The sequence below is a fragment of the Phytophthora parasitica genome, assembly GCF_000247585.1.
Source record: "Phytophthora parasitica INRA-310 unplaced genomic scaffold supercont2.13, whole genome shotgun sequence".
NCBI lineage: Eukaryota > Oomycota > Peronosporomycetes > Peronosporales > Peronosporaceae > Phytophthora > Phytophthora nicotianae.
The window spans coordinates 354,574-377,131 of NW_008648999.1; the positions used below are offsets into that span (position 1 = coordinate 354,574).

Sequence of the window (22,558 nt, forward strand, 5' to 3'; positions counted from 1 at the left end):
GCACAGGAACGTGCTGCGAATGCCTTCCCGTCTGCAGGAGAATCAAGCTTTGTCATGACTCATGCGGGTGGCAGGGCGACGTCACGAGCATCCATCCGTTCGAAGGCGTCGGTTCCTCGCCGAGGAATCCTCGGGTGTGTCAGTCGGTTGGCTGCCGAGACTCGCCGGCCAAGACGCAACCTAGCCTTCGTTGACAAGCGTATCTTTCGGATCGCTTGAAGTTGCTCGTGTCCCCCCAACCGGCGCCGATGGATGGCGCGCAGCGCTCACGTCAATATCACTTCGAGATCTTTAACTCATGCTACATGTAGCTGTTCGTTCAAAAGGATGGTTCTTTACCATAATATATTACTGGGTTTAAACAATTCTTCTCGCTCGCGAGGCACACCAACACTAATAGCCTCGCCCGCGCTCCTCCTCTCTAGTCCACAGCCACCGCCCACCCGCCGGGTCTCATCAAATAAATACACTTCGATCCCGGAGAGCAGCAGCGACTTGGTCCACCGCATCTGCAGCCCGCTCAGGTCTCGCGGTGGAAGGTTTCGATCAAGAAGTCCATGCACTTGTCGAATTCGATATCGCTGGGCTCGAAGGACGGGCCGTCCAAATAGTACGGGTTGCCTTCCGTGGAGGAGAAGTCTATTGCCAGCGGCAACTGCTTCTGGTACGTGTTGCTGGGGGCCATGGGCTCCATCATGACGTTGGCCTGGGCGGCGCTGGGGCTCATGCCCATTTGCATCTGCATTTGCATCTGCATTGAGGGGGACGCGTTGCCTTCGCCCGTCTCGCCTAGCATGTCGAGCTCCTGTTCGGCTGCGATGGCCAGCGACGTGGCCAGGATCGAATCGTTGAACTGTTCGTCGCTACTGAGAAGAGCGTTGAAGCGCGAGGCCTGGTCCATGAGGAAGGGCAAGTTGTGCTTACCGCTCATGCGCACATTGCGCAGTCTCCGCGCGATCTTCTGACGGTACTTCTGCGCGTGGGTCATGGTCTGGCGCGCTGTACGCGTACCCACGTGGCTAGCGATGTCCTTCCAAGGCCCCGACGGGAACATCTTGATGCCGTCTACGAAGAGACGATGTTCCTCGGGCGACCAGATCCCGCGGCCTTCGGGCGCAGGCTTGACTTCCTCCATCTGCGGCTGCGTCCACTCGCTCGCGGCACTCTCAACCATGTTGGTGAAGGACATGCTGCGATCTGTTTGCCTGTCTTCGGTAGTGCCCGTTCCAGCACTTTGCACGCGCGAGGAAGATCTTCAACTGACACAAAACTCGAGCCGAGCGCGTCTGGCTGCGCAGGCGGCTCCCTCCGGATTGGCCGCGTTCCCTGTCGCTGCGCAAAGCGCCTCTCCCTCTTCCGAGAGCTTATCAGCGCGGTGTTGCCTCGCGGAGATGACGCTCTCGAGCAGAGGCTAAACAGATCGGCCGAGTTGCAATCGTAAACCCCCGCGATAGGGGCAGATAAAGCCCGAGTTAACCCCGCTACAAAGCAAGATAGCAGGCCGATCTTGACATTCCAGACTGTAGACCAGGTCCGAGATATCACCCGCTCTGCGGCAGATTGACCGGTACGAGACGACAAATTACTTGCCGTCCAGCCCTGCTTTGCGCCGCGAGCCTCCCGTCCACGTTCGATATTCCCGGCCTGGGACACTTGAATCGTTTCAGTGTGAGGCTCACTCTCTGTGCTCACACGCAAAGCACGTACCGTAGACCCTCTCTTCAGGAGACTTCGAGAGCGGATCCCGTCGCAATGGCTGCGAGTAATTTGGATCGCAGCGCAGGGCTGTAACAGCACCAGCCTAGTGTAGCTAACAGTTGTCGAGCTATGGGTGTCTGTCACCACTGCCGGGGACATTCAAATGCAGCATTTGGTGCCGCAGACACGGCCACTACGCCTGAGCGGCACGCGTCCCACCATAAACAATATCGAACGGGAATCGACCTATCGACTGCACCTCGGACAGCGCGTGTGAGCCAGCAATCGTGTCCACCATACCAGACAGCGCGTTCGTATCACTCGGTGCGTTGGTGCGTTAGGTGGAAGCTGGGATGGCTTAATTGCCCCAGGCAATGGCAACGTTGCCGCCACAGCAATACCTTCATGCTACACCGCTCGTACTTGTACAGGCACACAGCTCAATGCATCGCTCATGTCGCTAATGCCGCTGAACGCACGAGGTCCGCACTGGAACGCGGCGCGCAGAGGCTTGCCAAGCACAATGGCAAGCACTGCTTGCATTTGAAAACACGCCCGGTCTCTAAACGCTACGCTCCAGATGGGTCCAGTATCATTTCAGCGCGTCACCGGACACCTCATGGCCAGCAACGGGGCACCGATCTACGGCATTGAAGTTGATGCTCATGGCTCGAAAGTGGCGATGGCAATGCTTGATTCCCCGGACTACCAAAGTAAGCATCCGCGCCAGCATACATGCGCCACATTGCGCTGTATGCACACGAGACAGAAATTCCAAGAGCAATCGTGTTGGTTGACAGATTTTAACGCAGCGTCTCTCAATTTGCAACGAGGACGCTATTGCCGGCGAATGATATCCCAAGTCGACTGGGCGAAAATTGCTCGTTTCAGTGGTCGGCTCGTCCACATGCGTTCGGCCGAGTTGAAGCAGTTGGCAATTGGAGCCGTATCACTACTGTCGCGGTGGCTAGGATAATGTTGCCGCCGCGCTGCCATTTGCAGGACGCTAGTTCTCAGCCGCCGACTCAGCGCAATTTCTCATCGGCCAGCTCAGGATACAAAAATCCTGTCAGGATACTTCCACGTACAAGCTGGTAACAATACGCGCGCGGCTCCAACGCTGATGTGGCCTTCGTCCGCGCGTCCTTGCTCGCTCTATCCTGACTTCTTCGCCATCGAGCATCTTGCTGGAACACGTCGCAGACAATGTATCCGCGGAGTAACCTGCCGGCGATCGCTCGATCGCGCTGCTCCAGATCAAAATCCGTTCGCTACGCTGGCGTCCTGTGGGTTATCCACACACGCGGCAGGCAGGAGGCTGGGTGGGGAGATGACTGAGCACTTCGCGCGTCAGCAGATCCTCCTGTCACTGATAGGCTGTCAGGTCGGCAAGGCAAGCACATCATGCAAGACGAAAACGCGGCGGTGTTCGCGCAGCACCAGGTCCACGCCACGTATGCCATTGTCAACTTGGGCGAATCCTGCGTATCCATGGTCAAAATCGTCCTGTTGCGAGATGAAGGCATCTTTGCTGAACTTCACGGTGTACGCGTGTGTACCAGGGGAATGGCGGACGGATGGCGGACGGCACCTATAAATGGGATAAATCGAGGAGAAGAGAGAACGCCTCGGCGTGTCTCGCAGCGAAGAGTACGGGCGTCTTCATGCATGACAAGCTTGAAGCGTGACTATCCTGGTATCGCCAGGACGACGCCTCAGGACTCGAAAATGGTCGATGCGACGGCAAGGCTGCTTCGTCCTCTCTACTGTACAGGATTGCCCTTAATCCATCGGACTGCTGGAGATTCGTCGATAGACTGCAGCACGACACAATACTTATCTCTCCGTCCGACACATTCGTTCTGCAGGATACACAACCGCTTCAATGTATCCATTGTCTGCGACTGTTGTAAGTAAACTCCCCGTGTATCTTGGCCAAATTGCGTGTTCTGACGAACGCGGCAGGGTACACTAATCAAGTCATTAGTTTGCTTGACTGGGTCTCCACCTAACATCCCTTTGTTACAATATGTCTCCATTCATCGAGCCCCTTTCAGTCTCTCCAGTCACCACAAGGCGGCTGATTCCAAGCTGTCGCAGCTGGAGATAGCCCAAAATCGCTTCCCAAACAGCGCTCCCCCATGGCACCGTCGCCAGGACTTCCTAGAGAGCCTTGTGCCCAGCACAGCTTGCACGTCCGCATACATGTAGCAACGTGGCTTGCACCTCTTCAGTCTGAGCTTGCTTTCTTGGATCCTCTTTTTCTCTGTGCGAACCGTAACCACGTGGATTGAGCCTACAAAGTGATCCTGTGTATCTGCATATAGCGATATCAAAAGAAAGCTTCAAATTAAGTAACGGCTGTATAGAAGGCATAAATTAAAGATGATACATGGTAAAACTGTGATATCTGATAAAGAACACTGTGTTAGACAGTTTTGTGCGTTGTGGTCGCTGATTGGCCGAACGTGGTATTCACTTCAACGAGCTGCACTCACGGACTGGAAGGGCAAAAAAGCACCTGGAATGCATGCAACGCGTAAGCGCAACGCCAGCGGCACCACTTTTCATTTTGCGTGCTTCTGCACATACTGACACAGCTAAAGACAGCAGCATGACGATCACCAAGCGCGTCCAGAAGGAGCTAGTGCAGGCGGTGCCGCCCGCGGACAACCAGCTGCTCAAGTCGCTGCGCAAGCACTCCCGCGCGCAGCGGACGGCACCCAAGGCGCGCTCCAACACCGAGAAGAACAAGGGCAAGGCTTGGACGCCCGAGGAGCACGCGCGCTTTCTCGTGGCGCTGGACAAGTTCCCGTCTGGCCCCTGGAAGGCCATTGCCAACTACGTGGGCACGAAGGACTCGCGTCAGACCATGACACATGCGCAGAAGTACAGACAGAAGCACGAGCGCCAGCAGCGCGGGCTGCGCAACAGGAACAAGACGGAGAAGAGCAGGAAACAGGTTGTAAAGAAGGCTACAGCTGGGACACAAGCTACGGCTGAACAGCCGATGGCCGATGATATCGCACAGGACGACTCAGTGCCAGAACGTGATGCTGCACTGGTCGAAATGAGCGAGGCTTTAGAGTTCGATTGGCTGCCGATAATGCCTTCCATGACGAAGCAGTTGTCGGACTCACCTCGCTCGGCTGACGAAGGCGCCTGTGCAGTTAACAGCGACCCATTCGCACCGGTAGTAGCAGACGACTCACTATTGACAATGGCACTGGATGCTGGCGCTGCTTGGCTCAGCGTTAAGGGCGACAATAACCTTACGAAGATCTTCTTAGAGATCGATGAGCCCGTGGCTGAAGCCGAGTGGCCACAAATGTGGAGTACAAACTCGCTGGAAGAGATCGTCACGTCTTGCTCGCAGTTCGACTTCATTGGCGAGGGTGCGCACTGACAAAGACTCTGGTCGAGATGGCCAGAACGTGACGGAATCTATGTGTTTTGCGCGAAATGCACATATGACCATTAACTTAAGTCCATAAACAAGTAGGTAAATGCAAGTATACAGGTACATTTGCACGGCAGTAAGTTAGTCTCGGAATCAGCAGAACAGGAGTTGTAATTTGCTGCTCGACGCAACAAAAGGTTAATTAAGGTTACATTGTGTAACCTTGAGGTAACCGGTTACGTTTCTACGATACGGTGCCTTTATCGCCAGTCAAAAACTGAGAACAACCATGGTTTCTGAAGTTGATGCCGCCAAGCCCAATGCCTCTACGGCCAACGCCCTTGTCGGCCTGTCTCGCGAGAAGATGGAGCAGTTCAAGGAGAAGGCGGAGCGCCGAGGCGTGGTGTACATTGCACGCGTTCCGCCCTTCATGAAGCCAGAGAAGCTGCGCTACCTGATAGGCAAATACGGCGAGCTGAATCGCATCTACCTGGTGCCAGAAGACAAAGCGCTGCACAAGAAACGCGTAAGTAGCGGCGGTAACCGTCGGCAGAAGTACACTGAGGGATGGATCGAGTTCGAGGACAAGAAGGTGGCGAAGCGCGTGGCCAAAATGCTCAATACGACGCTGATCGGCGGACGCAAGCGCGACTACTACCATGATGATATGTGGAATCTCAAGTATCTCAAGGGTTTTAAATGGGATCACTTGACTGAGAAGATCGCGTACGAGAACCGTATCCGAGACCAGAAGTTGCGCATGGAGATCGCGCAGGCGAAGAAGGAGAACGAGGCGTACTTGGAGCGCGTGGAGCAGTCTAAGCAGTTCGAGAAGATGGAGGCACGGAAGGCCGACAAGAAGCAAGGTGGAGACGCAGCACAAGACGCCATGCAAAACGTACGTCGCACTTTCCACCAGAAGGCTCCCACAAGCAGCAAACAGAATCAGTCGCTCGGAGATGGAGAGCTCGAGAAGGTCTTTGTCGCCAGCAGCAAGAACAAGAAACGCCGGGTGGCGTAGAATTACTCATACCGGTACTGATAAATGCACGATTTTTGACGAAGATGACATGAAGTTCGAACCGTGTTGTTCCGTTGGTATTACAGCTCGTCCCTAGTCTCCACTTTATCGCTGGTATCCACCTTCACCTTCGCCTTGACGTCGGTGCTAGCCTTCGACGGTGCAGCAGCGTGCTCTTTAGCCATCGGAACAGTAACAGACTGCTTTTTGCCGTCCTCCGCATCGACCAGGTACTCCAGCAGGATGTCTTCACCGTCCTTAATTACCCACTGATGGCCCGTGAACGAGTTGTACTCAATGCTGCCGCCGTTGGCTTTAAGCGTAGTCATGAGCGTGCCAGACCAATACAGACCCACCTCGCGCGACGTCGGATTCGAGAAGGTCACAGTGCATGAAGTGTCAACGGAATCCAGGCCGTGTCGACGTCGGTTCCAGACCCAGAGGTTTGCACCCCACTTCGTGCCCTCGAGCACAGGGCATCCTCCATGCAGTGACATGGGGTCGAGCTCGCCATTCGGTTTCTGGCTGTAGAACAGCACGGCACCGCCTTTTGACGGGTACGAAGCCAGCTTCGTCGAGCACTTCCGCACCATATCCATTTCCCAGCTGCCCGGCTCAAACAGCTCCGCTCCAGCGGCCTCGTAGTCTTGAGCCGAGTTCGGTGGGTGCTGATATTCGGCAGGTAGACCTTCAGGCATCTCCGCCAGCGGAAAAACAGTCTGGCCACCATGCGGGACATCAGATAGATACAGGAAGACAGTAGCAAAACGGTTGGAGCCTCCCTTGTGCGGGTCAAAGTTGAAGTCTTTGGCCGCGCCAGCCGGGAAATAGTCCTCATGGGCAATGTACGCCTGCTTCTGTTGGTATCGCAGGAGCTGGAGCCCATCCGCCATCTCCTCCTTGAACTCTCCAAGTGCAAGCACGTCGAACACACGCTTACGAATGGCAATCGCAGTCTCTGAGACCGTGTCGAAAGCGTTCTCGCTTGTGCGGTGTTTGGACTTCTTTTTCTTGTTCTTGCTGTCATTTGCGCCCACGGTCGACTGCTGGAGCTTGTTGCTCGGATCGTCAATTTCCAGTGTGCGCTTTATCAGCTTGTCAGCTTCCTCTCCACTGAAAAAATTGTGCAGACGGAATGTTCGTGGAGACTCTGAAATGGACTCGATGATTACGGGCTCCTTGGTCGGGCTGGCCTTGGACGTCACCGTCACACGGTGGCCAAGTTCCACAAAAGGCCACACGAAATGCAGCCCTGGAGCAACGAGATACAGTCGGTCGCCCGAAAGAATGTCCGCGTAGCTCTGCAGCAGCTCCCCTCGGCCATTGAACACGCGGTCGGCCATGACGCCAGGAACGTCGTATTCCTTTTCCTTGCTCTCGTCTGCATCCTCAAATTCTTCTGCGACGGACTCGTGAAGCCCTTCCACTGTTACAAACTGCGATAAATACGCCGCTAGCTCTCCTTCACCAGTGCGAGAAGCTAGTACATCTGCACTCAGCTGCATCTGTACGCCGCCGGTCGAGTATCCATTGCGGTACACCGTCACGCTTTTAAGTAGCGCATCGCGCTCCGCGCTCAGCGACCGGTGCTCGTATGTGAGCTGCAGCATCTCACGCGCGCTCTGCAGCTCTTCCCAGAACGTATAACCAAGCGCCAGTGCCGACACCAGCAGTAGGAAGCCGCCAAGACGCGCGCTCTTCCCCATTGTCGATGGTCCTGGAAAATTATGAACTGTGCTGCCAATTGAAGGTGACTATTTTTAATTTACAATCGCACGATAACAAACTGAAGACACCAACAAAAAGTTTCTCACACGTCACAGATTTTGATCAGCATGAACATGCACTTCATGCTGCCCTGTATCTATTTGCTGCCAAACTCGGAGTTATTGAACGTAGTCTTTGGTTACCCTCTACACTTGGAGGCACCAATTCTGAATCTGCAATTGCTTTGTCTGGCGAACACTACGATTGACCCACATTCAATAGCTAAATGGCTTAGTACAGGTGGCTCTTGACTAGCTTGCGGTACTTCTGGTAGGCCACGCCCACACCGCCAGCGATTAGCACAAGCATAATGAAGAACGGCAGACGCCAGCTGGAGCTTGCCACCGTGAGCTCGCCCTCGACCTCCGTGGCGATCTTCTCGTTTACCTTAGAGCGCACATCCGCCATCTTCTGCCCAATCTTCTGCTCCATCATGGTCGTCATGCGGTCTGTCAGCGCCTGGATCTTGCGTTGATTCTGGCGTTCCTTCTCCTTTAGCTTGTTGATAGTGTTCTCTGTCTGCTCGCGGAGCATCTCGAACCAATGCTCCGTCTCGACCTGGAAGTTGGTCACGTACTTCTCCAGGATCGTCACCTTGCACGACTGGTCGCACACATCGCTCTCCATGAGAGACACGAAGTCCTTCGAGTAATTGTGCGACCACGTCTCGGCATCTACCGTGCCTAGACCGGCGTCGTTAGTCTGGTCGAACGACTGCACGCGCAGAATATCGTGGTTGTCAGCCAGAGCGCCAGTCGACGCCGAGATACCGAAGGTAGCGCGACGAAGCCAGTCATTTTGGAACGGGAGGTTACCCTTGTAACACTCAGTCCAGGTACCTGTGTTGTTCGGGTCGACATCTACTTCAAGAGCGATGCCCTTGATCTTGACGCGGATGCGTGACGAGCTGTAGACAGGGTCAAAGTTGGCACTGTTCGAGTGGTAGCGGAAGGCGGCGTCGCATCCGATTTTGTTTTCGTCGTTGAGGTCGTCCAGACGCTTAGTGCCGTCATTGACCTGGATTGTCACATCCTTGTGGCCGCCACGGTGCTCCACGTTGTGGAACGTGTCTAGCACGATACCGAAGCCCGTATACTTGTCCGTGAAGCCGTGGTTGTCGCCATTCTTCCACTGTGGCTCATGCGTGAACCAAAGGCCAATACCGTCGCCGAACCATTTCTTGCCCTGGCCGTGGATACGGTAGGTGATGACCGTGGCGAGTTCATCCCGATTGATGGAGCTCTTGCTCCAGATGTGACCGCGCTTGCTCTGGCGGTCGGGTGTGAGGCGGATGAAGTTTTTCTTGACCTCCGTGGTGCCGCCGTAGATGATGTCGTCCGAGATCTGACGTCGACCGTCAGAGTTCACCACCTCATACGGCTGCTTGAAGGTCAGTGCCTGCAGCGGGGCGGCCGACACGGTGGCTAAGGAGCTCAGCGCCGCAGCAGACAGCAGCGTCACGACTCGGCGAAACATTGCGAAGGATGAAGCGATGGGATCAAAGGTTGGAGCGCGGAGATAGCTGGCTGTGCGCTAGCTAAAGAGGTGGTTCGGGTAAGAAGCAACTCGATCCACCGCGGACACAAACAGCGACGCAAAAATCGGCGTACAGCGCGAGGAGCCAGAAATGCTGGAGTGATAGACTGCGTAGATGTCGGACACGTGGGTCTATAGAAACCTTTCCAACTTGGTACCAATTGCTGGAGGTGATCAGACTGAAATAAGGTGGACCACACAGTGATCTTTTTTTGCATTACATCGATGATCACAGTGAGATGACAGTTTGATTGACACGATGGGAACGACGACAAAGGAATGTGCAGTTTACTTTGGTTAGGACACTATTGACGTTAGCTGCCAGGTAAATGCAGTGAGCATCTCCAGACATAACGTGACCCCTGCGACCGACGGATCTACAGCAAGTGCGACTTCATGAGCGACTGGTACTTGCGGTACACGTAAGCAGCACCAGCAGCCAGGCCGATGAACAGCAGCGCGAAGGGTGTCTTCCAGCCGCCACTGGCGATGTCCGGATTCTCCTCGAGCTGCTTCGTAATCTTCTCATTCACCTCGTCGCCCAACACCTTCTTGGTATTTTCGAGCGATGAGTCAATGCCCTTCCGGACCTTGGCCTCAATCTCACGCACACGGCGTTCGTTCTCACCCTCCTGCTTCTTGAGCTTCGCAACGTTATTCTCAGTCTTCTCCTTAAGATCGGAGAAGCGGTGTTCGGCATCGATACGGAAGTTCGACAGCTCCTTCTGCAGCACAGCGATCAGGCAGTCTGTGCCGCAGTTGGGCGAGTCCATCCATTTCTTGTAGTCCTTCGACACCGAGTTCATTACCATCTCCGAGTCCACAGCACCAATCGTCGCGTCCATGAACTCCGAATACGTGTCGAACCGGATGATATCGTGGTTATCGGCCAGAGCGCCCGTAGACGCCGTAATGCCGATTGTAGCCGTGCGCAACCAATCCTCGCTAAAGGGCAGAGTCATTTCATGACAGGCCACCCACAGACCGGAGGCGTGCTCGTCCACCTCCACCATCAGTCGGGTCTTGTCGATCTTCACCTTGACGCGCGAGAGGCTGTGTACCGGGTCGAAGTTGGCGCTTTGCTCGTGGTAACGCACGGCGGCATTGCATCCAGCGCGCTTCTCTTCGTACATCTGGTCATAATTCTTGGTGCCATCGTTCACAAAAACGCTAATGTCCTTGTGGCCACCCTTGTGCTCCGGGTTGTTGAACGTGTCGATGACCACGCCTAAGCCCTTGTATTTGTCGGTGAAGCCGTGGTTTACGCCGGGCGTGAAAACCTTCTGGCCTGTGAACCACAGACCGATGCCGTCGCCGAACCAGCGCTTGCCCTGGCCTGAGACGCGGAAGGTCAGGATGGCCGACAACTCATCGCGGCCGACAGGGTTCTTCTGCCACAGGTGACCGCGCTTACTCTGGCGGTCAGTAGTCAGGCGGATGAAGTGCTTCTTGACGTCCGCGTTGCCGCCGTGCGACCATGTGGTGTTAACAATGCGGCGGCCTTCCGAGTCTACGAGCTCGAACGGCGGCTTGAACGACATATCCTCCATCTTTAGGGCAGCAGCGTAGCGATCCAACAGGGTCACACACGCGCACAGCAGCAGCAGCAGCGTCAGGCCGCAGACCTTCATGGCGTCGGGTCAGCGTCAAGAGATCACGCGGGAGTCTGCAGTCTTTTGCGATTGACGCCACGTAGCGATTTTCAGGGCATTTCAGGTGGTCACCTGCTAGAATGAATGCATCGATTTTTAGCGACTTTTGTGGTCCACAAAATATTTTGTCGACGACATATATAACCGACTCAGTGCATGAATATGCACTTTAGGAGTTGTTGGAGTTAAGGCATGTTTACAGAGCAATGCTGGACGTGCATGCCATCACCACACTCAGATGGCTACCGCGCAGCGGCTTATCGCTGGTGTCGGTGCCGCCGCCGATGATGACTTGCCGTTGCGGCCTCACGGTAGCTTTTGCGCGGCGTGCCCTGGACGTGTGCTGTAGAAGACAATATCTTGGGATTGTGAGCCCTAGAGTTCCTGAGCGTCCTGTCAACACGCCGATCCTCGCCACCGAGAAGCTCTCGACGAGGACGCTCGCTCCTATTAATATGGTAGCCACCATGGATAGCCTGGTGGTTCGCGCCAAACCAGAGAAATGTAGGATCTACGTAGACCAACCATCACCGAGCTGATCCGATCGAGTTGCATGGGTCACGCGAAGACGAAGACGCATTGAAGTGACCAGTGCAACTTAGCACTGCTAGCAAACAAGGTACCACAGCGCCCACTTGATCCAAAGGCAACCGAATCGCTTCGCCAATGTTGTCCGAACTCCTTCCACGTTCCCAATGGCAATGTAATCGATAGCTGTAGCGAGCGACATGGCATGGCACCTTAGCGCTAGCATGGCACCGCTAAACCTGTGACCGGTGTGGAAGCTTTGCAGCAGCAGGAATGCCAAGGTTATCAAACGAGCGAGTGCAGTCCGCCGTGGCCGGCCACCGAGGTCCGGCGTCATAGGGGAAATGGCTTTTCTATGTGTGGATCTGAGAAAAACCTCGCACTTTAACCGAGGTTTTTTGTTGCTTCTCCCAGCCCCCAGCGGGGACTCATTTGCGCAGGAAAGCGGAAGGCGAGCGCGGAAGAACGAGACGACTTCCGGAGGCGGTGTAGCAGCAGCCGACAGCAGCGCACGTACGTATCTGCCGCTGTGAGCGCAATCTACGCTTACCATACGAGGCTTACCCGCAGTTCCGGCGCGTTTTGGTGGCGTATAGGACGAGAAACGAACCCCGTAGAAGCACCTTGAGGCTGTCATCATGGAGTATGAGGTGATGTGGGGCGACGGCCCACTGGGCCTGACGCTCCGCCCCGACCTGGGAGAGGACATGCCGCCCGTTGTGGGCCGCATTACGCGCCAGGACTCGGCTGCGGCGCTAGCTAAAGTGGCTGTGGGTCACATGCTAGTGAGCATCAACGGCATGGACACGGCCCGCCAGGGCTATGACCACGTGGTTGAGACGCTGCAGAAGATCCCTCGCCCGGCCACGCTGCGATTCCGCGTGCCTCGTGCCATGTCGGGCACCCCCAGTGCTTATCGCGACCCGTCGCGCAGTTCCTCGCGCCGCAGCCGTGGCTCCACGGGCACCACGTGGTCCGAGTCTGGAAAGTCCCCTTCGAACGCCAGTAGCACCACACGCAGACGCGAGCAGTACACAGTGGTGTGGACAGAGGGGCCCTTAGGCATGATCCTTCGCCCCGACGATGATGATTGTCACGTGCCTTGCATCCGCAAGATCACAGGTAAAGGCGCCGGTACTGGCATGGAGCGAGCTACTGTGGGGGACATCCTAGTAGCAGTGAACGGTCAGGAGACCAAGTCACTGGGATTTCGCAGCACGATCTCGCTGCTGAAGACGATTCGCAAGCCGGCAGTGCTCAAGTTCAAACGTATGGGTCGACGTATCTCGCGAAAGAGGTCTTCGCAGGAATCCCCTGGCGGAAGTCGTAGTGTGAGTGGCATTCCGAGTGATATTGGATCGTATGACATCGTGTGGCGCGAAGGCGACCTCGGTCTTAAGCTGAAGCCTGGATACCGCGATGTTCCAGTTCTTAGTAAGCTCACAGGAAAGGGTAATGCGAGCGGCTTGCAGAACGCTCAGGTGGGCGATGAGCTCGTGTCAGTTAACGGCACGGCAGTGGAAGGCGAAGCGTATCAGGACACTCTACGTATGCTAAAGCACTCGCCGAAGCCGGCGGTGCTGCGCTTCCGTCCAGGCAAAAACCGCCGTGAGTCGATGATGTCGGTGGCATCCGTGACGTCAGTACGCTCGAATCCTAGCACGCAGCGTGAAGTGAGTAGTGTTTCGAGTCGCCAGCATGTACCGCTGTACGACCAGAACGTTGCTCCTCCAGAGCCCGTTGGACCACCACCGCCTATCAGAACCACAAGAACCGATCGTGAGCGCTCTGATCGCGACCGATCTGACCGTGAGCGCCAAAAACGGAAGAAACGCATTCCTCTGGATGTGGCACGCGAGTTGGTGGCAGCGTCGCAAGGATCAGACTTGGACCACGCCATTTTCGCTGGTATCCCCATTACTGCTATTGAAGAAGGCTCGAAAGAAGCGCATCTGTTGCGTGTTCAGGCCAAGCTTTGCATTTCAAACCAGGCAAAGGCTGACCGCAACACACCAGCTAAGGAGGCGCTATCGCGTGCAGAACAGGAGGCAAAGGTTCTCCAGGAGGCGTTGGAGAAGGTGAAGAGCCAGGCTAAGAAGTATGAAGAGATCCTCGAAGCGCAGTCGCGTGAGCGTGTGCTGGCGTTGGCGGTACAGCACAAGCCTGAAGAGGTGGTGAAGCGCCAGAACAACGTGATTCACGAGCTGGCTGGTGTGATTTCGGGATTCAAGCGCGACTCGTACACCGACGTGGATATTGTACCGCCTGTGATTGAGGATAACGAACACGTGCAAAAGATTATGGACGACTTGCAGAACGTAATGAGCATCCCCGTGGTTGTCCCAACGGCGAAGTTCTGCGCCGAGTGTGGCACCACGGAGAATGAGTCAAAGCTGGATATGGATGACGATGGCGAGTATTACTGCAAGGACTGCTGGGACAAGTTCCTTAACCTTTCTGGGTCTGCTCCGGCTGAGGCACCAGCAGCGGAAGCTCCGGCACCAGTGGTGGAGACACCAGTTCCAGCTCCTGTAGAACAGCCAACTGAGATTGCCCCGCCATCTCCACCTGCACCTGCTCCAGTTGAGGTAGAAGAGGATGCTTCTCCTGCTGATGCACCAGCGCGTTCAATGAGCCGCATGACCATCGAAAACCGTGAAGCTGAAGAACAGAAGGCACGCATGGAAGCAGAACGCAAGCTGATGGAAATCAAGGAGCTTCGTCGTTCAGGATCAATGATGCCCGAGAGGCCGCATAAGAGCAACTCGGACCGTTCTCGTCGTGAGCGTCGTGGTCTGGAGGAACTTGCTCAGGCGCTGCTCGAAGAAGAAGAGCGTGCTCGCGCAGAAGGCAATCTCGGATTGGCTAAGAAGCTGAGCGCACAACGCGCGCGCACCATGGCTGAGGCAGCTGGCGAGAATCCACAGTTAGGCACGACTCCGTTTTCATCGACAAACAGTTTGCTGGCCAACAACGATACAGAGTTCAGGAACGGACATGCCAGCCCTATCAAAGCAAAGTCACCATCGCCTGTGGTTGACACACCGTTGTCGTTGAGCCGCTCGATTAGCGCCGACTCGACCTTGCCCCCTCCTGTGCCGGTGTCGGTGTCGCCGGCCACTTCTCCGGAGCCGATGCCGTCTCCTGTCGCTAACCACCACCACGAAATGGCAGCAGCGGCAGCAGTTGGCGCAACGGCTGCAGTCGCGGCAGCTGCTGTTGCAATGGATGCCCCTGGCTCACCAACGACAACTGCCGAGGCCACAGCATCTTCATCGGGTGGTAACGACTACGCGGACGTGAATTCGGATGAGGAAGCTGAAGACCAGATGCATATGAGCGACGAGGAAGATGTTCTACGAGAGGTGGAGGAGAAGAACTTTGCGCTAGCGCGACAGTTGGACGAGGCTCACAGCGTCATCGAGCGTGCTCGTATGTCTATTAGCATGTCCGGGGACGATGATGATGACGAGGCCAACGATGGCCTGAGCGAGGAGCAGATTAGTTTATTTAAGAAACTAACGAGTCAGGCGGAGGAGCGAATGTCCATGGTGGACCGCCTGCACCCGCAGGACGACTCGGACTCGGATTCGGACTCAGACTCAGGGGAGGAAGAAGAGGAGGAAGACGAAGGCGTGTGGATTTAATCCCGTGGTGGCAGATATCCTCGCGGAATCGTTGGCTGACAAACGAGAAGACAGACTGGCGACCGCGCAGCGCCTGTACAAACAAGCGAGCGAGCGAGCAGCCACCCCTCGACTTAGATTTGGCGGCTTCGTGTTGCTGACTTGGAAGCAGCAGCGGCTTGACTAGGGGATCCGCATCGCGCTGTCCTCCCGTAGTGGTGTTAATGCCTAGTATGTGAGTAGCTTTAGCCTTTTTACCCATCTCTCTGCGTCTTAAAAGACAAACATAAGTTTTCATATTCGCGTTGTCTTGGGTCTTGTGTAGTGTCTTGATAGTCGCTCTATCAACATGTTGAAGTGGTGTACGTCACCGAAAAGCGTCTCAACGATTGGTCGAAAGTCGATCTGGCTCCACACTTGGAGTTTGTAAGCATCTCTCCCCCTTGTCAGTCAGGAAGTTGACAAGCGACGAGATGACCGCTCCTGCTGCCGCCCCCGCCGAAGGTGCCGCGGCACCTGCGCAGGAGAGCTTGATGGACCGCCTGTGGCCCATGCTGCGCATGCTGTTCATCTACTACACGATCACGTCCGTTATCAACATGTTCGCGCCGCAGCCACACCGCCAACCTCAGTCCAGCGTTCAGGACGTGGTCGCCAAGAATGCGGACAACTCGAATAGTGGTCCCCGCTCACCTGCGCAACTGCAACTTTTGCGCAACTCATTCCAGTTGGGCGCGCCGATCAATCTCAGAGTGTATGTCACTCCCGACGAGCATTTCTCCTTCGCCGATGCTGCGGACAGCGCCGCCGTGGAGAGGGAGCAGGAGGCACTGCGCTGGTTCGAGGACGCACTCACATACGACAACACGCCCAACGCCGAGCGCGAGGACGGCGTGTGGGTTCGTGAGATGAACGTTTCGGTGGACGATCATTTGCTGTCGAATGGCTCACTCTACGCGCACGTGTTCGTTACCAAGGACGGCTGCTCGCCCAATCCAGCAGACAGCACGTACGACGCCATGGGCTCCATCCACCGCTCAGTGGAGCTCACGGCCTTTCGTCCGCCGCCTAAGATTGTCAAGAAGCGCAACCTGCTGGAGTCGCGCACGGCTGAAGAAGAGCAGGAAGAGGCCGAGGAGGAAGCTCAGCAGCTCGCCAACACCGACTCAGACGTGTATATCTCCATGTGGAAGCCCTCGTTCTACGTGAACTTGGTGCTGGACCATACGACGTACTCGACCAGACAGCCTCCTCCACCTTTCGTATCCACCGAGATGGACATTGATAAGGAAGCCGGACTGTACGCGCCAGTGCTCTTTATGAACGAGTTCTGGCTGTTGGAGGAGCATTTGGTTCCTGTGAACGACTCGCTCACAGCCTTACCACTGGAGATCTCGTTCTACCCGTTGCCGATGTACAAATATGCGCTGTACACGCAGATGGAGCAGAACTTCCGCAACCAGGAGGCAACAGGCGCGTCTTCGAGACGCGATACGGACAATATGAAGAGCATGTTTATTGAAACGAACCCGTACCTGCTGGCAGTGACGATGATCGTGTCACTACTGCACTCGCTCTTCGATTTCCTGGCGTTCAAGAACGACGTGAGTTTCTGGAAGAACCAGAAGTCACTCGCGGGCCTTTCACTTCGTACCATCGTGCTCAACACATTCTTCCAGCTTGTGATCTTCTTGTACCTGATGGACAACGACACCTCGTGGCTGATTCTGGTCCAGTCGGGTATTGGTCTCATTATTGAAATGTGGAAGATCAAGAAGGCGGTTGTCTTCTCGCGCGATGAAAATAACAAGCTCGTCGTGTCAGGAGCCGAGAGCTACGAGGATTCGCCGACAGCTGAGCATGACCGCGTTGCTGTGGCTCACCTGTCATACGTTCTGTATCCCCTCATCGTCGGCCAGGCAGCTTACACTCTTGTTTACGGTGTGCACAAGAGCTGGTACTCGTGGGTGATCTCCAGTCTGACCAGCTTTGTGTACGCGTTTGGCTTCATTATGATGACGCCTCAGTTGTACATCAACTACAAACTCAAGTCGGTTGCGCACTTGCCTTGGCGTGCCATGGTGTACAAGTCGTTGAACACATTCATCGATGACCTGTTTGCCTTCGTGATTAAGATGCCGTGGATGCACCGCCTGAGCTGCTTCCGTGACGATCTCATCTTCTTCATTTACCTTTACCAGCGCTGGAAGTACCCGGTAGATGCCAAGCGCACGAACGAGTTTGGCCAGGGTCCTATTGAGGACGAGGGTGTATCCAACGCCATCGAAAGTGCTGCAGTGTCGACTGACGACAGTTCTGAGCACACCTCAGGAGCTATTGCCGCTGCCGTTGACGCAACGGAGGAGATTCCGCCTCCGCCGTCTACCCCTCCGTCGACTGAGTATCTGATGTCCAAGCGAGCCAACACCCTCGAGGAGGAAACTACAAGTTCGGAGGAATCGACTCTCGTATCAACAGCGATGGATGATAGATAGATGAAGCGATGTGTTTTGAAGCTGCAGCACGAGTGCAGTTGTAGGCGGACGACCGTATTGTCTTATACAAATACGTTTTGCTGTACGTGTGTGTTTGTATTGTGGTGTTTGTGTCCAGGTTTGTTTGGTGGCAACGCATTGAAGGGTCGGATCAAGTGAACGAGAGGACTCGAAAGACAAGGAACCCTGTCACATAGGACATCCAAGATGCTGGACCTTTCCTCAGGGCTGGGCGTGGGTGGGAAGGAACAGGCGCTGGACGACGATGCCGACATTGACATCTCGAGACTCTCGGCTGTAGACCGTGATGCCATCATGGCGCGCGTGACGCCCGACGACAGCACACCTCCCGATGCGTTTGCACTAGCACAGAACGAGATCCGCCGTGAGGTACATGAATATTTACTGAATAATGAGGAAGTATGCTGAGCGAACGGTGTTGTGTGTGCAGATGATTGATCGAGGTATTCAACCAAAAGGATTCTACAATGACGACGCAGCTCGACTACAAGAAGAGTTCAATCGAGAGCATGCGTCGGAGAAGGATTCTCGTATGCAGCAGAAGATTCAATTTGCCGCCAAGAGTTATCTTCGTGAGACTGTGCATCGACGCAGGCAGGAGCGCGAGAAGGAAGTGCGTGAAGAAGTCGAGGAGATCGCTAAAAATCCGCAATTGGAGGTGTGGCTTGGCCTCGCCAAGGCTGATGAGACCCCGAAACATGCAGACCTACGTGTGAGTAGTATCGGTGCCCGAGCTCTCTGCAAGACGCTGGCATTCACGCACTCGTTACGGTCGCTCAATCTCAGTCGAAATGCACTCGACGATGCGACGGGCAAGTGGTTGGCGGTGTTTCTTAAGCGGAACACGTCACTTCGCCGACTGGAACTGGAGAGCAATTGTCTGGGCCCATCAGCAGCGAAAGACCTGGCTGAAGCTTTGAGCTCTAACGAAAGTCTCGAGTATCTCAACCTGGAGAGCAACCCACTCACAGACGAAGAGAAGGACTTCTCCGGTGTGGCGGCGTTGGGCAAAATGCTCGCCCAGAACAAGACGCTGCGCACGCTGAACCTTTGGCGAACGCGACTCGGTGGAGAAGGTGGCAAGCAGTTGGCGCTGGGTATGGCTCGTAACACTACGCTGGTATGCTTAGATGTGGGGAACAACCGCATCACCACGTCAGATGCCGTCGCACTCGATGTGCAGCTCAAGAAAAACCGAGTGCTGTTTGAAGAGCAACAACTGCAGCAGCTTAAGTTCCGCGAAGCGCAGTGGAAAGCTGCGGATAAAGAGCGCGAGAGGCAGGAAAAACTGGCGAAACGACAGGAAGATGTACGTTCATGGTTGGTGAGACTCGCAGAGCTTAGAATTAAATGTTTGACTGCATTACTTGCCTGCAGGAAGAGTGGATGGAGAAGCGCAAGCTGGAGCGCGAACATGACCGCGCGCTGCTCGAAGAGCAACGACAGCGAGATCTCAAGATTGAGGAGGACCGGATGCGGCAAATCGCAGCTCGCAAGGCAGCAGAGTTCGCTGCAAAAGCGGAGATGGAAAAGAAGAAAAAGAAGAAAAAGGGTGGAGCCAAGAAGAAGAAGTAACTAACTGCAGTCCATTCAGCTGCAGAGTAAGGTCGGATCAGGCTTTCCTAGTGCGAGTCTTGGCATTGGACTTCTTGACGGTTTTCTTTCGCCTAGGACTCTTGCTCTCTCGTTTCTTCCCTTTTACCCCTTTCTTACCTTTCCTCGATCTGTTCTTTTTGCGTTGTGCTTCCAGTCGCAAGCGCTTCCGTGCCAGGAATCCTCTCACCACAGCTTGCATTCTGAGAACGAAGCCGAACAGATTGGCTTCACGGTTGCGACGAAGTTTCTCTGCGAGATCGATTGCGCGCTGTTCTTCGATCATGTTACGGCGATCCTGGTCGATGCGAGCAAAGTGCATCGCGAACTTGGCATTCGCACTGTCAAGGCGATCCACCTCAGCTCGTTCCTCTTCGATCTCGGCATCCAGCTTTTCCATGTCGTCATCATAGCGTCGTATGAGCTCACGCAACTCAGTCGAAGCATGCTGCGTGTGCTTGCGTTCGTCAGTCTCCACTTGTTGGCTGGTCTGCGTCACTCGAGCTATGGTACGTTGGATCGTTTCGACTTGCTTCTGCGCGCTTGCGTTCTGCGTTTCGAAACTGGACAACGCTGCTTGCAGATGCTCTTCTCGATCGCGTGCAGTAGGCTCAAGAATATCGTCAGCAGCGCGCTTCGTGTCACGAAGCTGAGCCTCAAGTCGAGTACGCTGAGCTGTGAACTTGTCTGACATGGCAGTGCGAGCTTCGCGGGCTTGCGCAAGCTCAAAAGCCACTTGGTCCCGGTCATCTTCAGCCTCCCGTAACCTCAACATACTGTCACGAAGATTCAATGCAAAGCGCTCGTCCTGCTCAAAGCTTGTAGACAGCGCCGATTCCGTGTTGATAATCAGCTGCATCCAGGCCTCCGTAAGTCGTGATATCGCTGGTGACACGCTAGTTGCGCTGAGTTTCCGTAGCGTATCCCGCGCGGATCGATCCTCCTACCAGAAGTGAACGTTGGAAACTGCACGTTAGCACGATACATCTTTCTACAACGGCATCCATGGTGGCATTGCTGCGTACCTTCAGCCCGTGCAGTAGCTGATGCAAAGTCTTAGGGAACAGGCGAGTGGCAACAGGCCTGGAGAGCAGCGAAGTCACCTCAGTGTGGTGCTGTAATTCGTCCTCGTCAGCGCTGGCGTCGCCATCTTCCTCGGTCTCCGGTCTGTCGTCCTTTTGATCATTTTGCTGCTCTATGAAATGCAGTAGTCCAGCCTCGATAACCGACTGACAACAGAGCGAAGAAGATATAAGTGATAATGCGGTGGCTGAATGCGCAGCTACATTTACCTGACGACGCAAAGCCTCTCGAACCGCGGGTTGAAAGTCACCGTCTATAGGTACGGTATCTGGAAGTGTCGCGAGCAGCTCCAGATTCCGGACTGTCGACTCAAGCACACCTAGCAATCGTTCTCCGTCGAGTCGGACGGCGTGCTCCATTGTAGCCCGTTGAATGACGAGGATTTTTTACTCGTATTAATAGTGATTACCAATGTCCCATGACTTCACTCGCTCCGCTCATTTTTTTTGTGTGCTCGGGCCTTCATTTCTTTTCTTGACGTCGTTTACTGTAGTCTGTCCGAGAGCTGCTAGAGCTCGAGCTACTGCTCTTGCTGTCACTGTCGCTCTCCTCCAAACCCTCACTCTCAATTTCTTCGTCTCCGATTCCAAGTGCGATCTCATCCGTCACCTGTTCAATGATGCAATCGACCGCACTTTTCCCGTTCAAACTACCTTCTCCAGCTGCACTTGCAGCTTCAGCCGATCCATTATCACCCCTTAGCTTCCGCAGTCTTTCTGTTAAATCACCTATTGGCAGAGCAGGCCTCGCCTTCTCATTCTTCAATGCCGCCAATCGTGCTGCGAGATCTATTCGATTTTCATGCTGAGCCTGCGTCTTCGTGTTATCCTGCTGCGCTGCAAACCGACGTAGCTCCTCCAACCTCGCACTGATATCCATAGGTGGCGGTGCTGTCACCACTTCTACCATTGGCGGGGAACCAACAGCAGGAGGAGGAAGCACACTCTGCGTCTCAAGAGCCCTCTCCATCTCCCTTTCTAGCTCCCTAATTGTGCGCTGTAAATCTGCTCTTCTGTCTCTCAAAAACTCTCTCGATCTTTCATCTGTCAGCAGCTTTTCAGCCTCCCAGAAGCCTCTCTCCGCCTCCTTATACAGCTCAATGGATGTCTTCTTGTCTCTACTTTGCTGTGCCTTCTCCAACGCCGCAAAGGCGTCATCTAGGAGTTTCTTCCCTGGATCCACAACCTCCTCACCTCTTAAACAGCGCAATAGTCGCTCGCGAGTTGGTTCCACCTCCACAAACACTTCCAGCACTTGGGTTCTGGCCGCAGTCTGATACAATTGGGCGCGTCTCACATCATCCAGCGGCCGCACCGTCAGCTCAATTAGCTTCTTGGTCTCTTTGGCGTCTCCGCTACGCTTGGTTGCGTCCGCCGGTCTGGAATTGAGTACTATGTACTCGGTTTGACCCAACTGCAGCACGATTTGGGGTTGCATCCAAAACGGGAGCACTTGTCTGCGAACTGAAAGGGGCTCTTGGTTGTAGCGCGGCGAGTAGAAGGTCGTCTTGGGCTCTTGCAGCAGCCACGCTATGCCCTGGAACGACGCCATGATAATGCTAGTTTAAGCCAATTATTTATTGTTTCAGTTTACGACACAAACACTTTGTTATGGATGATTGTTATCATTTGAAAATTTAATTAATTAATTGACCAGAATAGTATGTTCCGTCAACGTACGAAGAAGACGAAGCGCAAATGGAAGCTGCTGAGCTATGCGTTCATTCGCTACTGCCCACAGTTTACCCAAACTGCTCTGTGCTGCTACTACTCGGCGAGGCGCGAACGCAATGAACACTTGTGGGACTACCTCGATCGATTGAACGACTACGCACGGAACACGCGTCTTCACATGCCTCAAGCTCGATCTCAATGGACACAGACATCGACACAGACAATAAATATCCCTTCAAATCCAGCTGTTACTAGTACACCTAGATATTAATGCCCTGATGGCTCCGGTGGTCGATCGCGGATCCCCACTAGACGTGATGACTCGTTGATTCACACAGATTATTCCTATACACAGGAGTAGTCTTGTGCCGTTGACTTCGGTGCTCTGTCTGAGATGCTCATGTTTGGCCACTGCCATCAGTCCTGCACTTCACCATCTACCGTGGAATGTTTACGTTGCCGCAC

The 22,558-nt window shown here is 54.7% G+C and overlaps 12 protein-coding genes across 13 annotated transcripts; 6 read left to right on the forward strand and 6 right to left on the reverse strand.

The window, feature by feature from the left end:
- Positions 1–312: 312 nt before the first annotated feature.
- On the reverse strand, positions 313–4,033 carry PPTG_07822 (hypothetical protein). The gene has a single exon (XM_008902191.1). It carries the CDS (start codon positions 1,855–1,857, stop codon positions 1,066–1,068), a length of 792 nt encoding a protein of 263 aa, XP_008900439.1. The 5' UTR covers positions 1,858–4,033; the 3' UTR covers positions 313–1,065.
- PPTG_07823 (hypothetical protein) lies at positions 1,887–4,134 on the forward strand. Its single transcript, XM_008902192.1, has one exon. The coding sequence runs from the start codon at positions 3,103–3,105 to the stop codon at positions 3,613–3,615; it is 513 nt and encodes a 170-aa protein (XP_008900440.1). The 5' UTR covers positions 1,887–3,102; the 3' UTR covers positions 3,616–4,134.
- A 94-nt stretch (positions 4,135–4,228) lies between these two features.
- Positions 4,229–5,104, forward strand: PPTG_07824 (hypothetical protein; the record flags this gene model as incomplete). Its single annotated transcript, XM_008902193.1, has 1 exon — positions 4,229–5,104. One exon carries the CDS (start codon positions 4,229–4,231, stop codon positions 5,102–5,104), a length of 876 nt encoding a protein of 291 aa, XP_008900441.1.
- A 283-nt stretch (positions 5,105–5,387) lies between these two features.
- PPTG_07825 (hypothetical protein) lies at positions 5,388–6,119 on the forward strand (the record flags this gene model as incomplete). The annotated part of the gene is made up of 1 exon (XM_008902194.1): positions 5,388–6,119. The coding sequence occupies one exon, from the start codon at positions 5,388–5,390 to the stop codon at positions 6,117–6,119; it is 732 nt and encodes a 243-aa protein (XP_008900442.1).
- An 80-nt stretch (positions 6,120–6,199) lies between these two features.
- On the reverse strand, positions 6,200–7,825 carry PPTG_07826 (hypothetical protein; the record flags this gene model as incomplete). Its single annotated transcript, XM_008902195.1, has 1 exon — positions 6,200–7,825. One exon carries the CDS (start codon positions 7,823–7,825, stop codon positions 6,200–6,202), a length of 1,626 nt encoding a protein of 541 aa, XP_008900443.1.
- Positions 7,826–8,117: 292 nt separating this feature from the next.
- PPTG_07827 (hypothetical protein) lies at positions 8,118–9,362 on the reverse strand (the record flags this gene model as incomplete). Its single annotated transcript, XM_008902196.1, has 1 exon — positions 8,118–9,362. One exon carries the CDS (start codon positions 9,360–9,362, stop codon positions 8,118–8,120), a length of 1,245 nt encoding a protein of 414 aa, XP_008900444.1.
- A 294-nt stretch (positions 9,363–9,656) lies between these two features.
- On the reverse strand, positions 9,657–11,144 carry PPTG_07828 (hypothetical protein). Its single transcript, XM_008902197.1, has one exon. The coding sequence runs from the start codon at positions 11,051–11,053 to the stop codon at positions 9,800–9,802; it is 1,254 nt and encodes a 417-aa protein (XP_008900445.1). The 5' UTR covers positions 11,054–11,144; the 3' UTR covers positions 9,657–9,799.
- Positions 11,145–12,001: 857 nt separating this feature from the next.
- Positions 12,002–15,536, forward strand: PPTG_07829. 2 transcript variants are annotated; one of them, XM_008902199.1, is made up of 2 exons: positions 12,002–12,115; positions 12,199–15,536. In XM_008902199.1, exon 2 carries the CDS (start codon positions 12,241–12,243, stop codon positions 15,247–15,249), a length of 3,009 nt encoding a protein of 1,002 aa, XP_008900447.1. In that variant the 5' UTR covers positions 12,002–12,115; positions 12,199–12,240; the 3' UTR covers positions 15,250–15,536. The 2 variants fall into 2 exon arrangements, with proteins under 2 accessions (XP_008900447.1, XP_008900446.1); XM_008902198.1 differs by having other exon boundaries at positions 12,022–12,115; positions 12,173–15,535.
- Positions 15,537–15,701: 165 nt separating this feature from the next.
- Positions 15,702–17,723, forward strand: PPTG_07830 (hypothetical protein; the record flags this gene model as incomplete). Its single annotated transcript, XM_008902200.1, has 1 exon — positions 15,702–17,723. One exon carries the CDS (start codon positions 15,702–15,704, stop codon positions 17,721–17,723), a length of 2,022 nt encoding a protein of 673 aa, XP_008900448.1.
- A 207-nt stretch (positions 17,724–17,930) lies between these two features.
- Positions 17,931–19,319, forward strand: PPTG_07831 (hypothetical protein; the record flags this gene model as incomplete). The annotated part of the gene is made up of 3 exons (XM_008902201.1): positions 17,931–18,113; positions 18,175–19,053; positions 19,122–19,319. 3 exons carry the CDS (start codon positions 17,931–17,933, stop codon positions 19,317–19,319), a joined length of 1,260 nt encoding a protein of 419 aa, XP_008900449.1.
- A 37-nt stretch (positions 19,320–19,356) lies between these two features.
- PPTG_07832 (hypothetical protein) lies at positions 19,357–20,779 on the reverse strand (the record flags this gene model as incomplete). The annotated part of the gene is made up of 3 exons (XM_008902202.1): positions 19,357–20,280; positions 20,363–20,566; positions 20,630–20,779. The coding sequence occupies 3 exons, from the start codon at positions 20,777–20,779 to the stop codon at positions 19,357–19,359; spliced, it is 1,278 nt and encodes a 425-aa protein (XP_008900450.1).
- Positions 20,780–20,882: 103 nt separating this feature from the next.
- PPTG_07833 (hypothetical protein) lies at positions 20,883–21,971 on the reverse strand (the record flags this gene model as incomplete). The annotated part of the gene is made up of 1 exon (XM_008902203.1): positions 20,883–21,971. The coding sequence occupies one exon, from the start codon at positions 21,969–21,971 to the stop codon at positions 20,883–20,885; it is 1,089 nt and encodes a 362-aa protein (XP_008900451.1).
- Between the last annotated feature and the right edge of the window lie 587 nt (positions 21,972–22,558).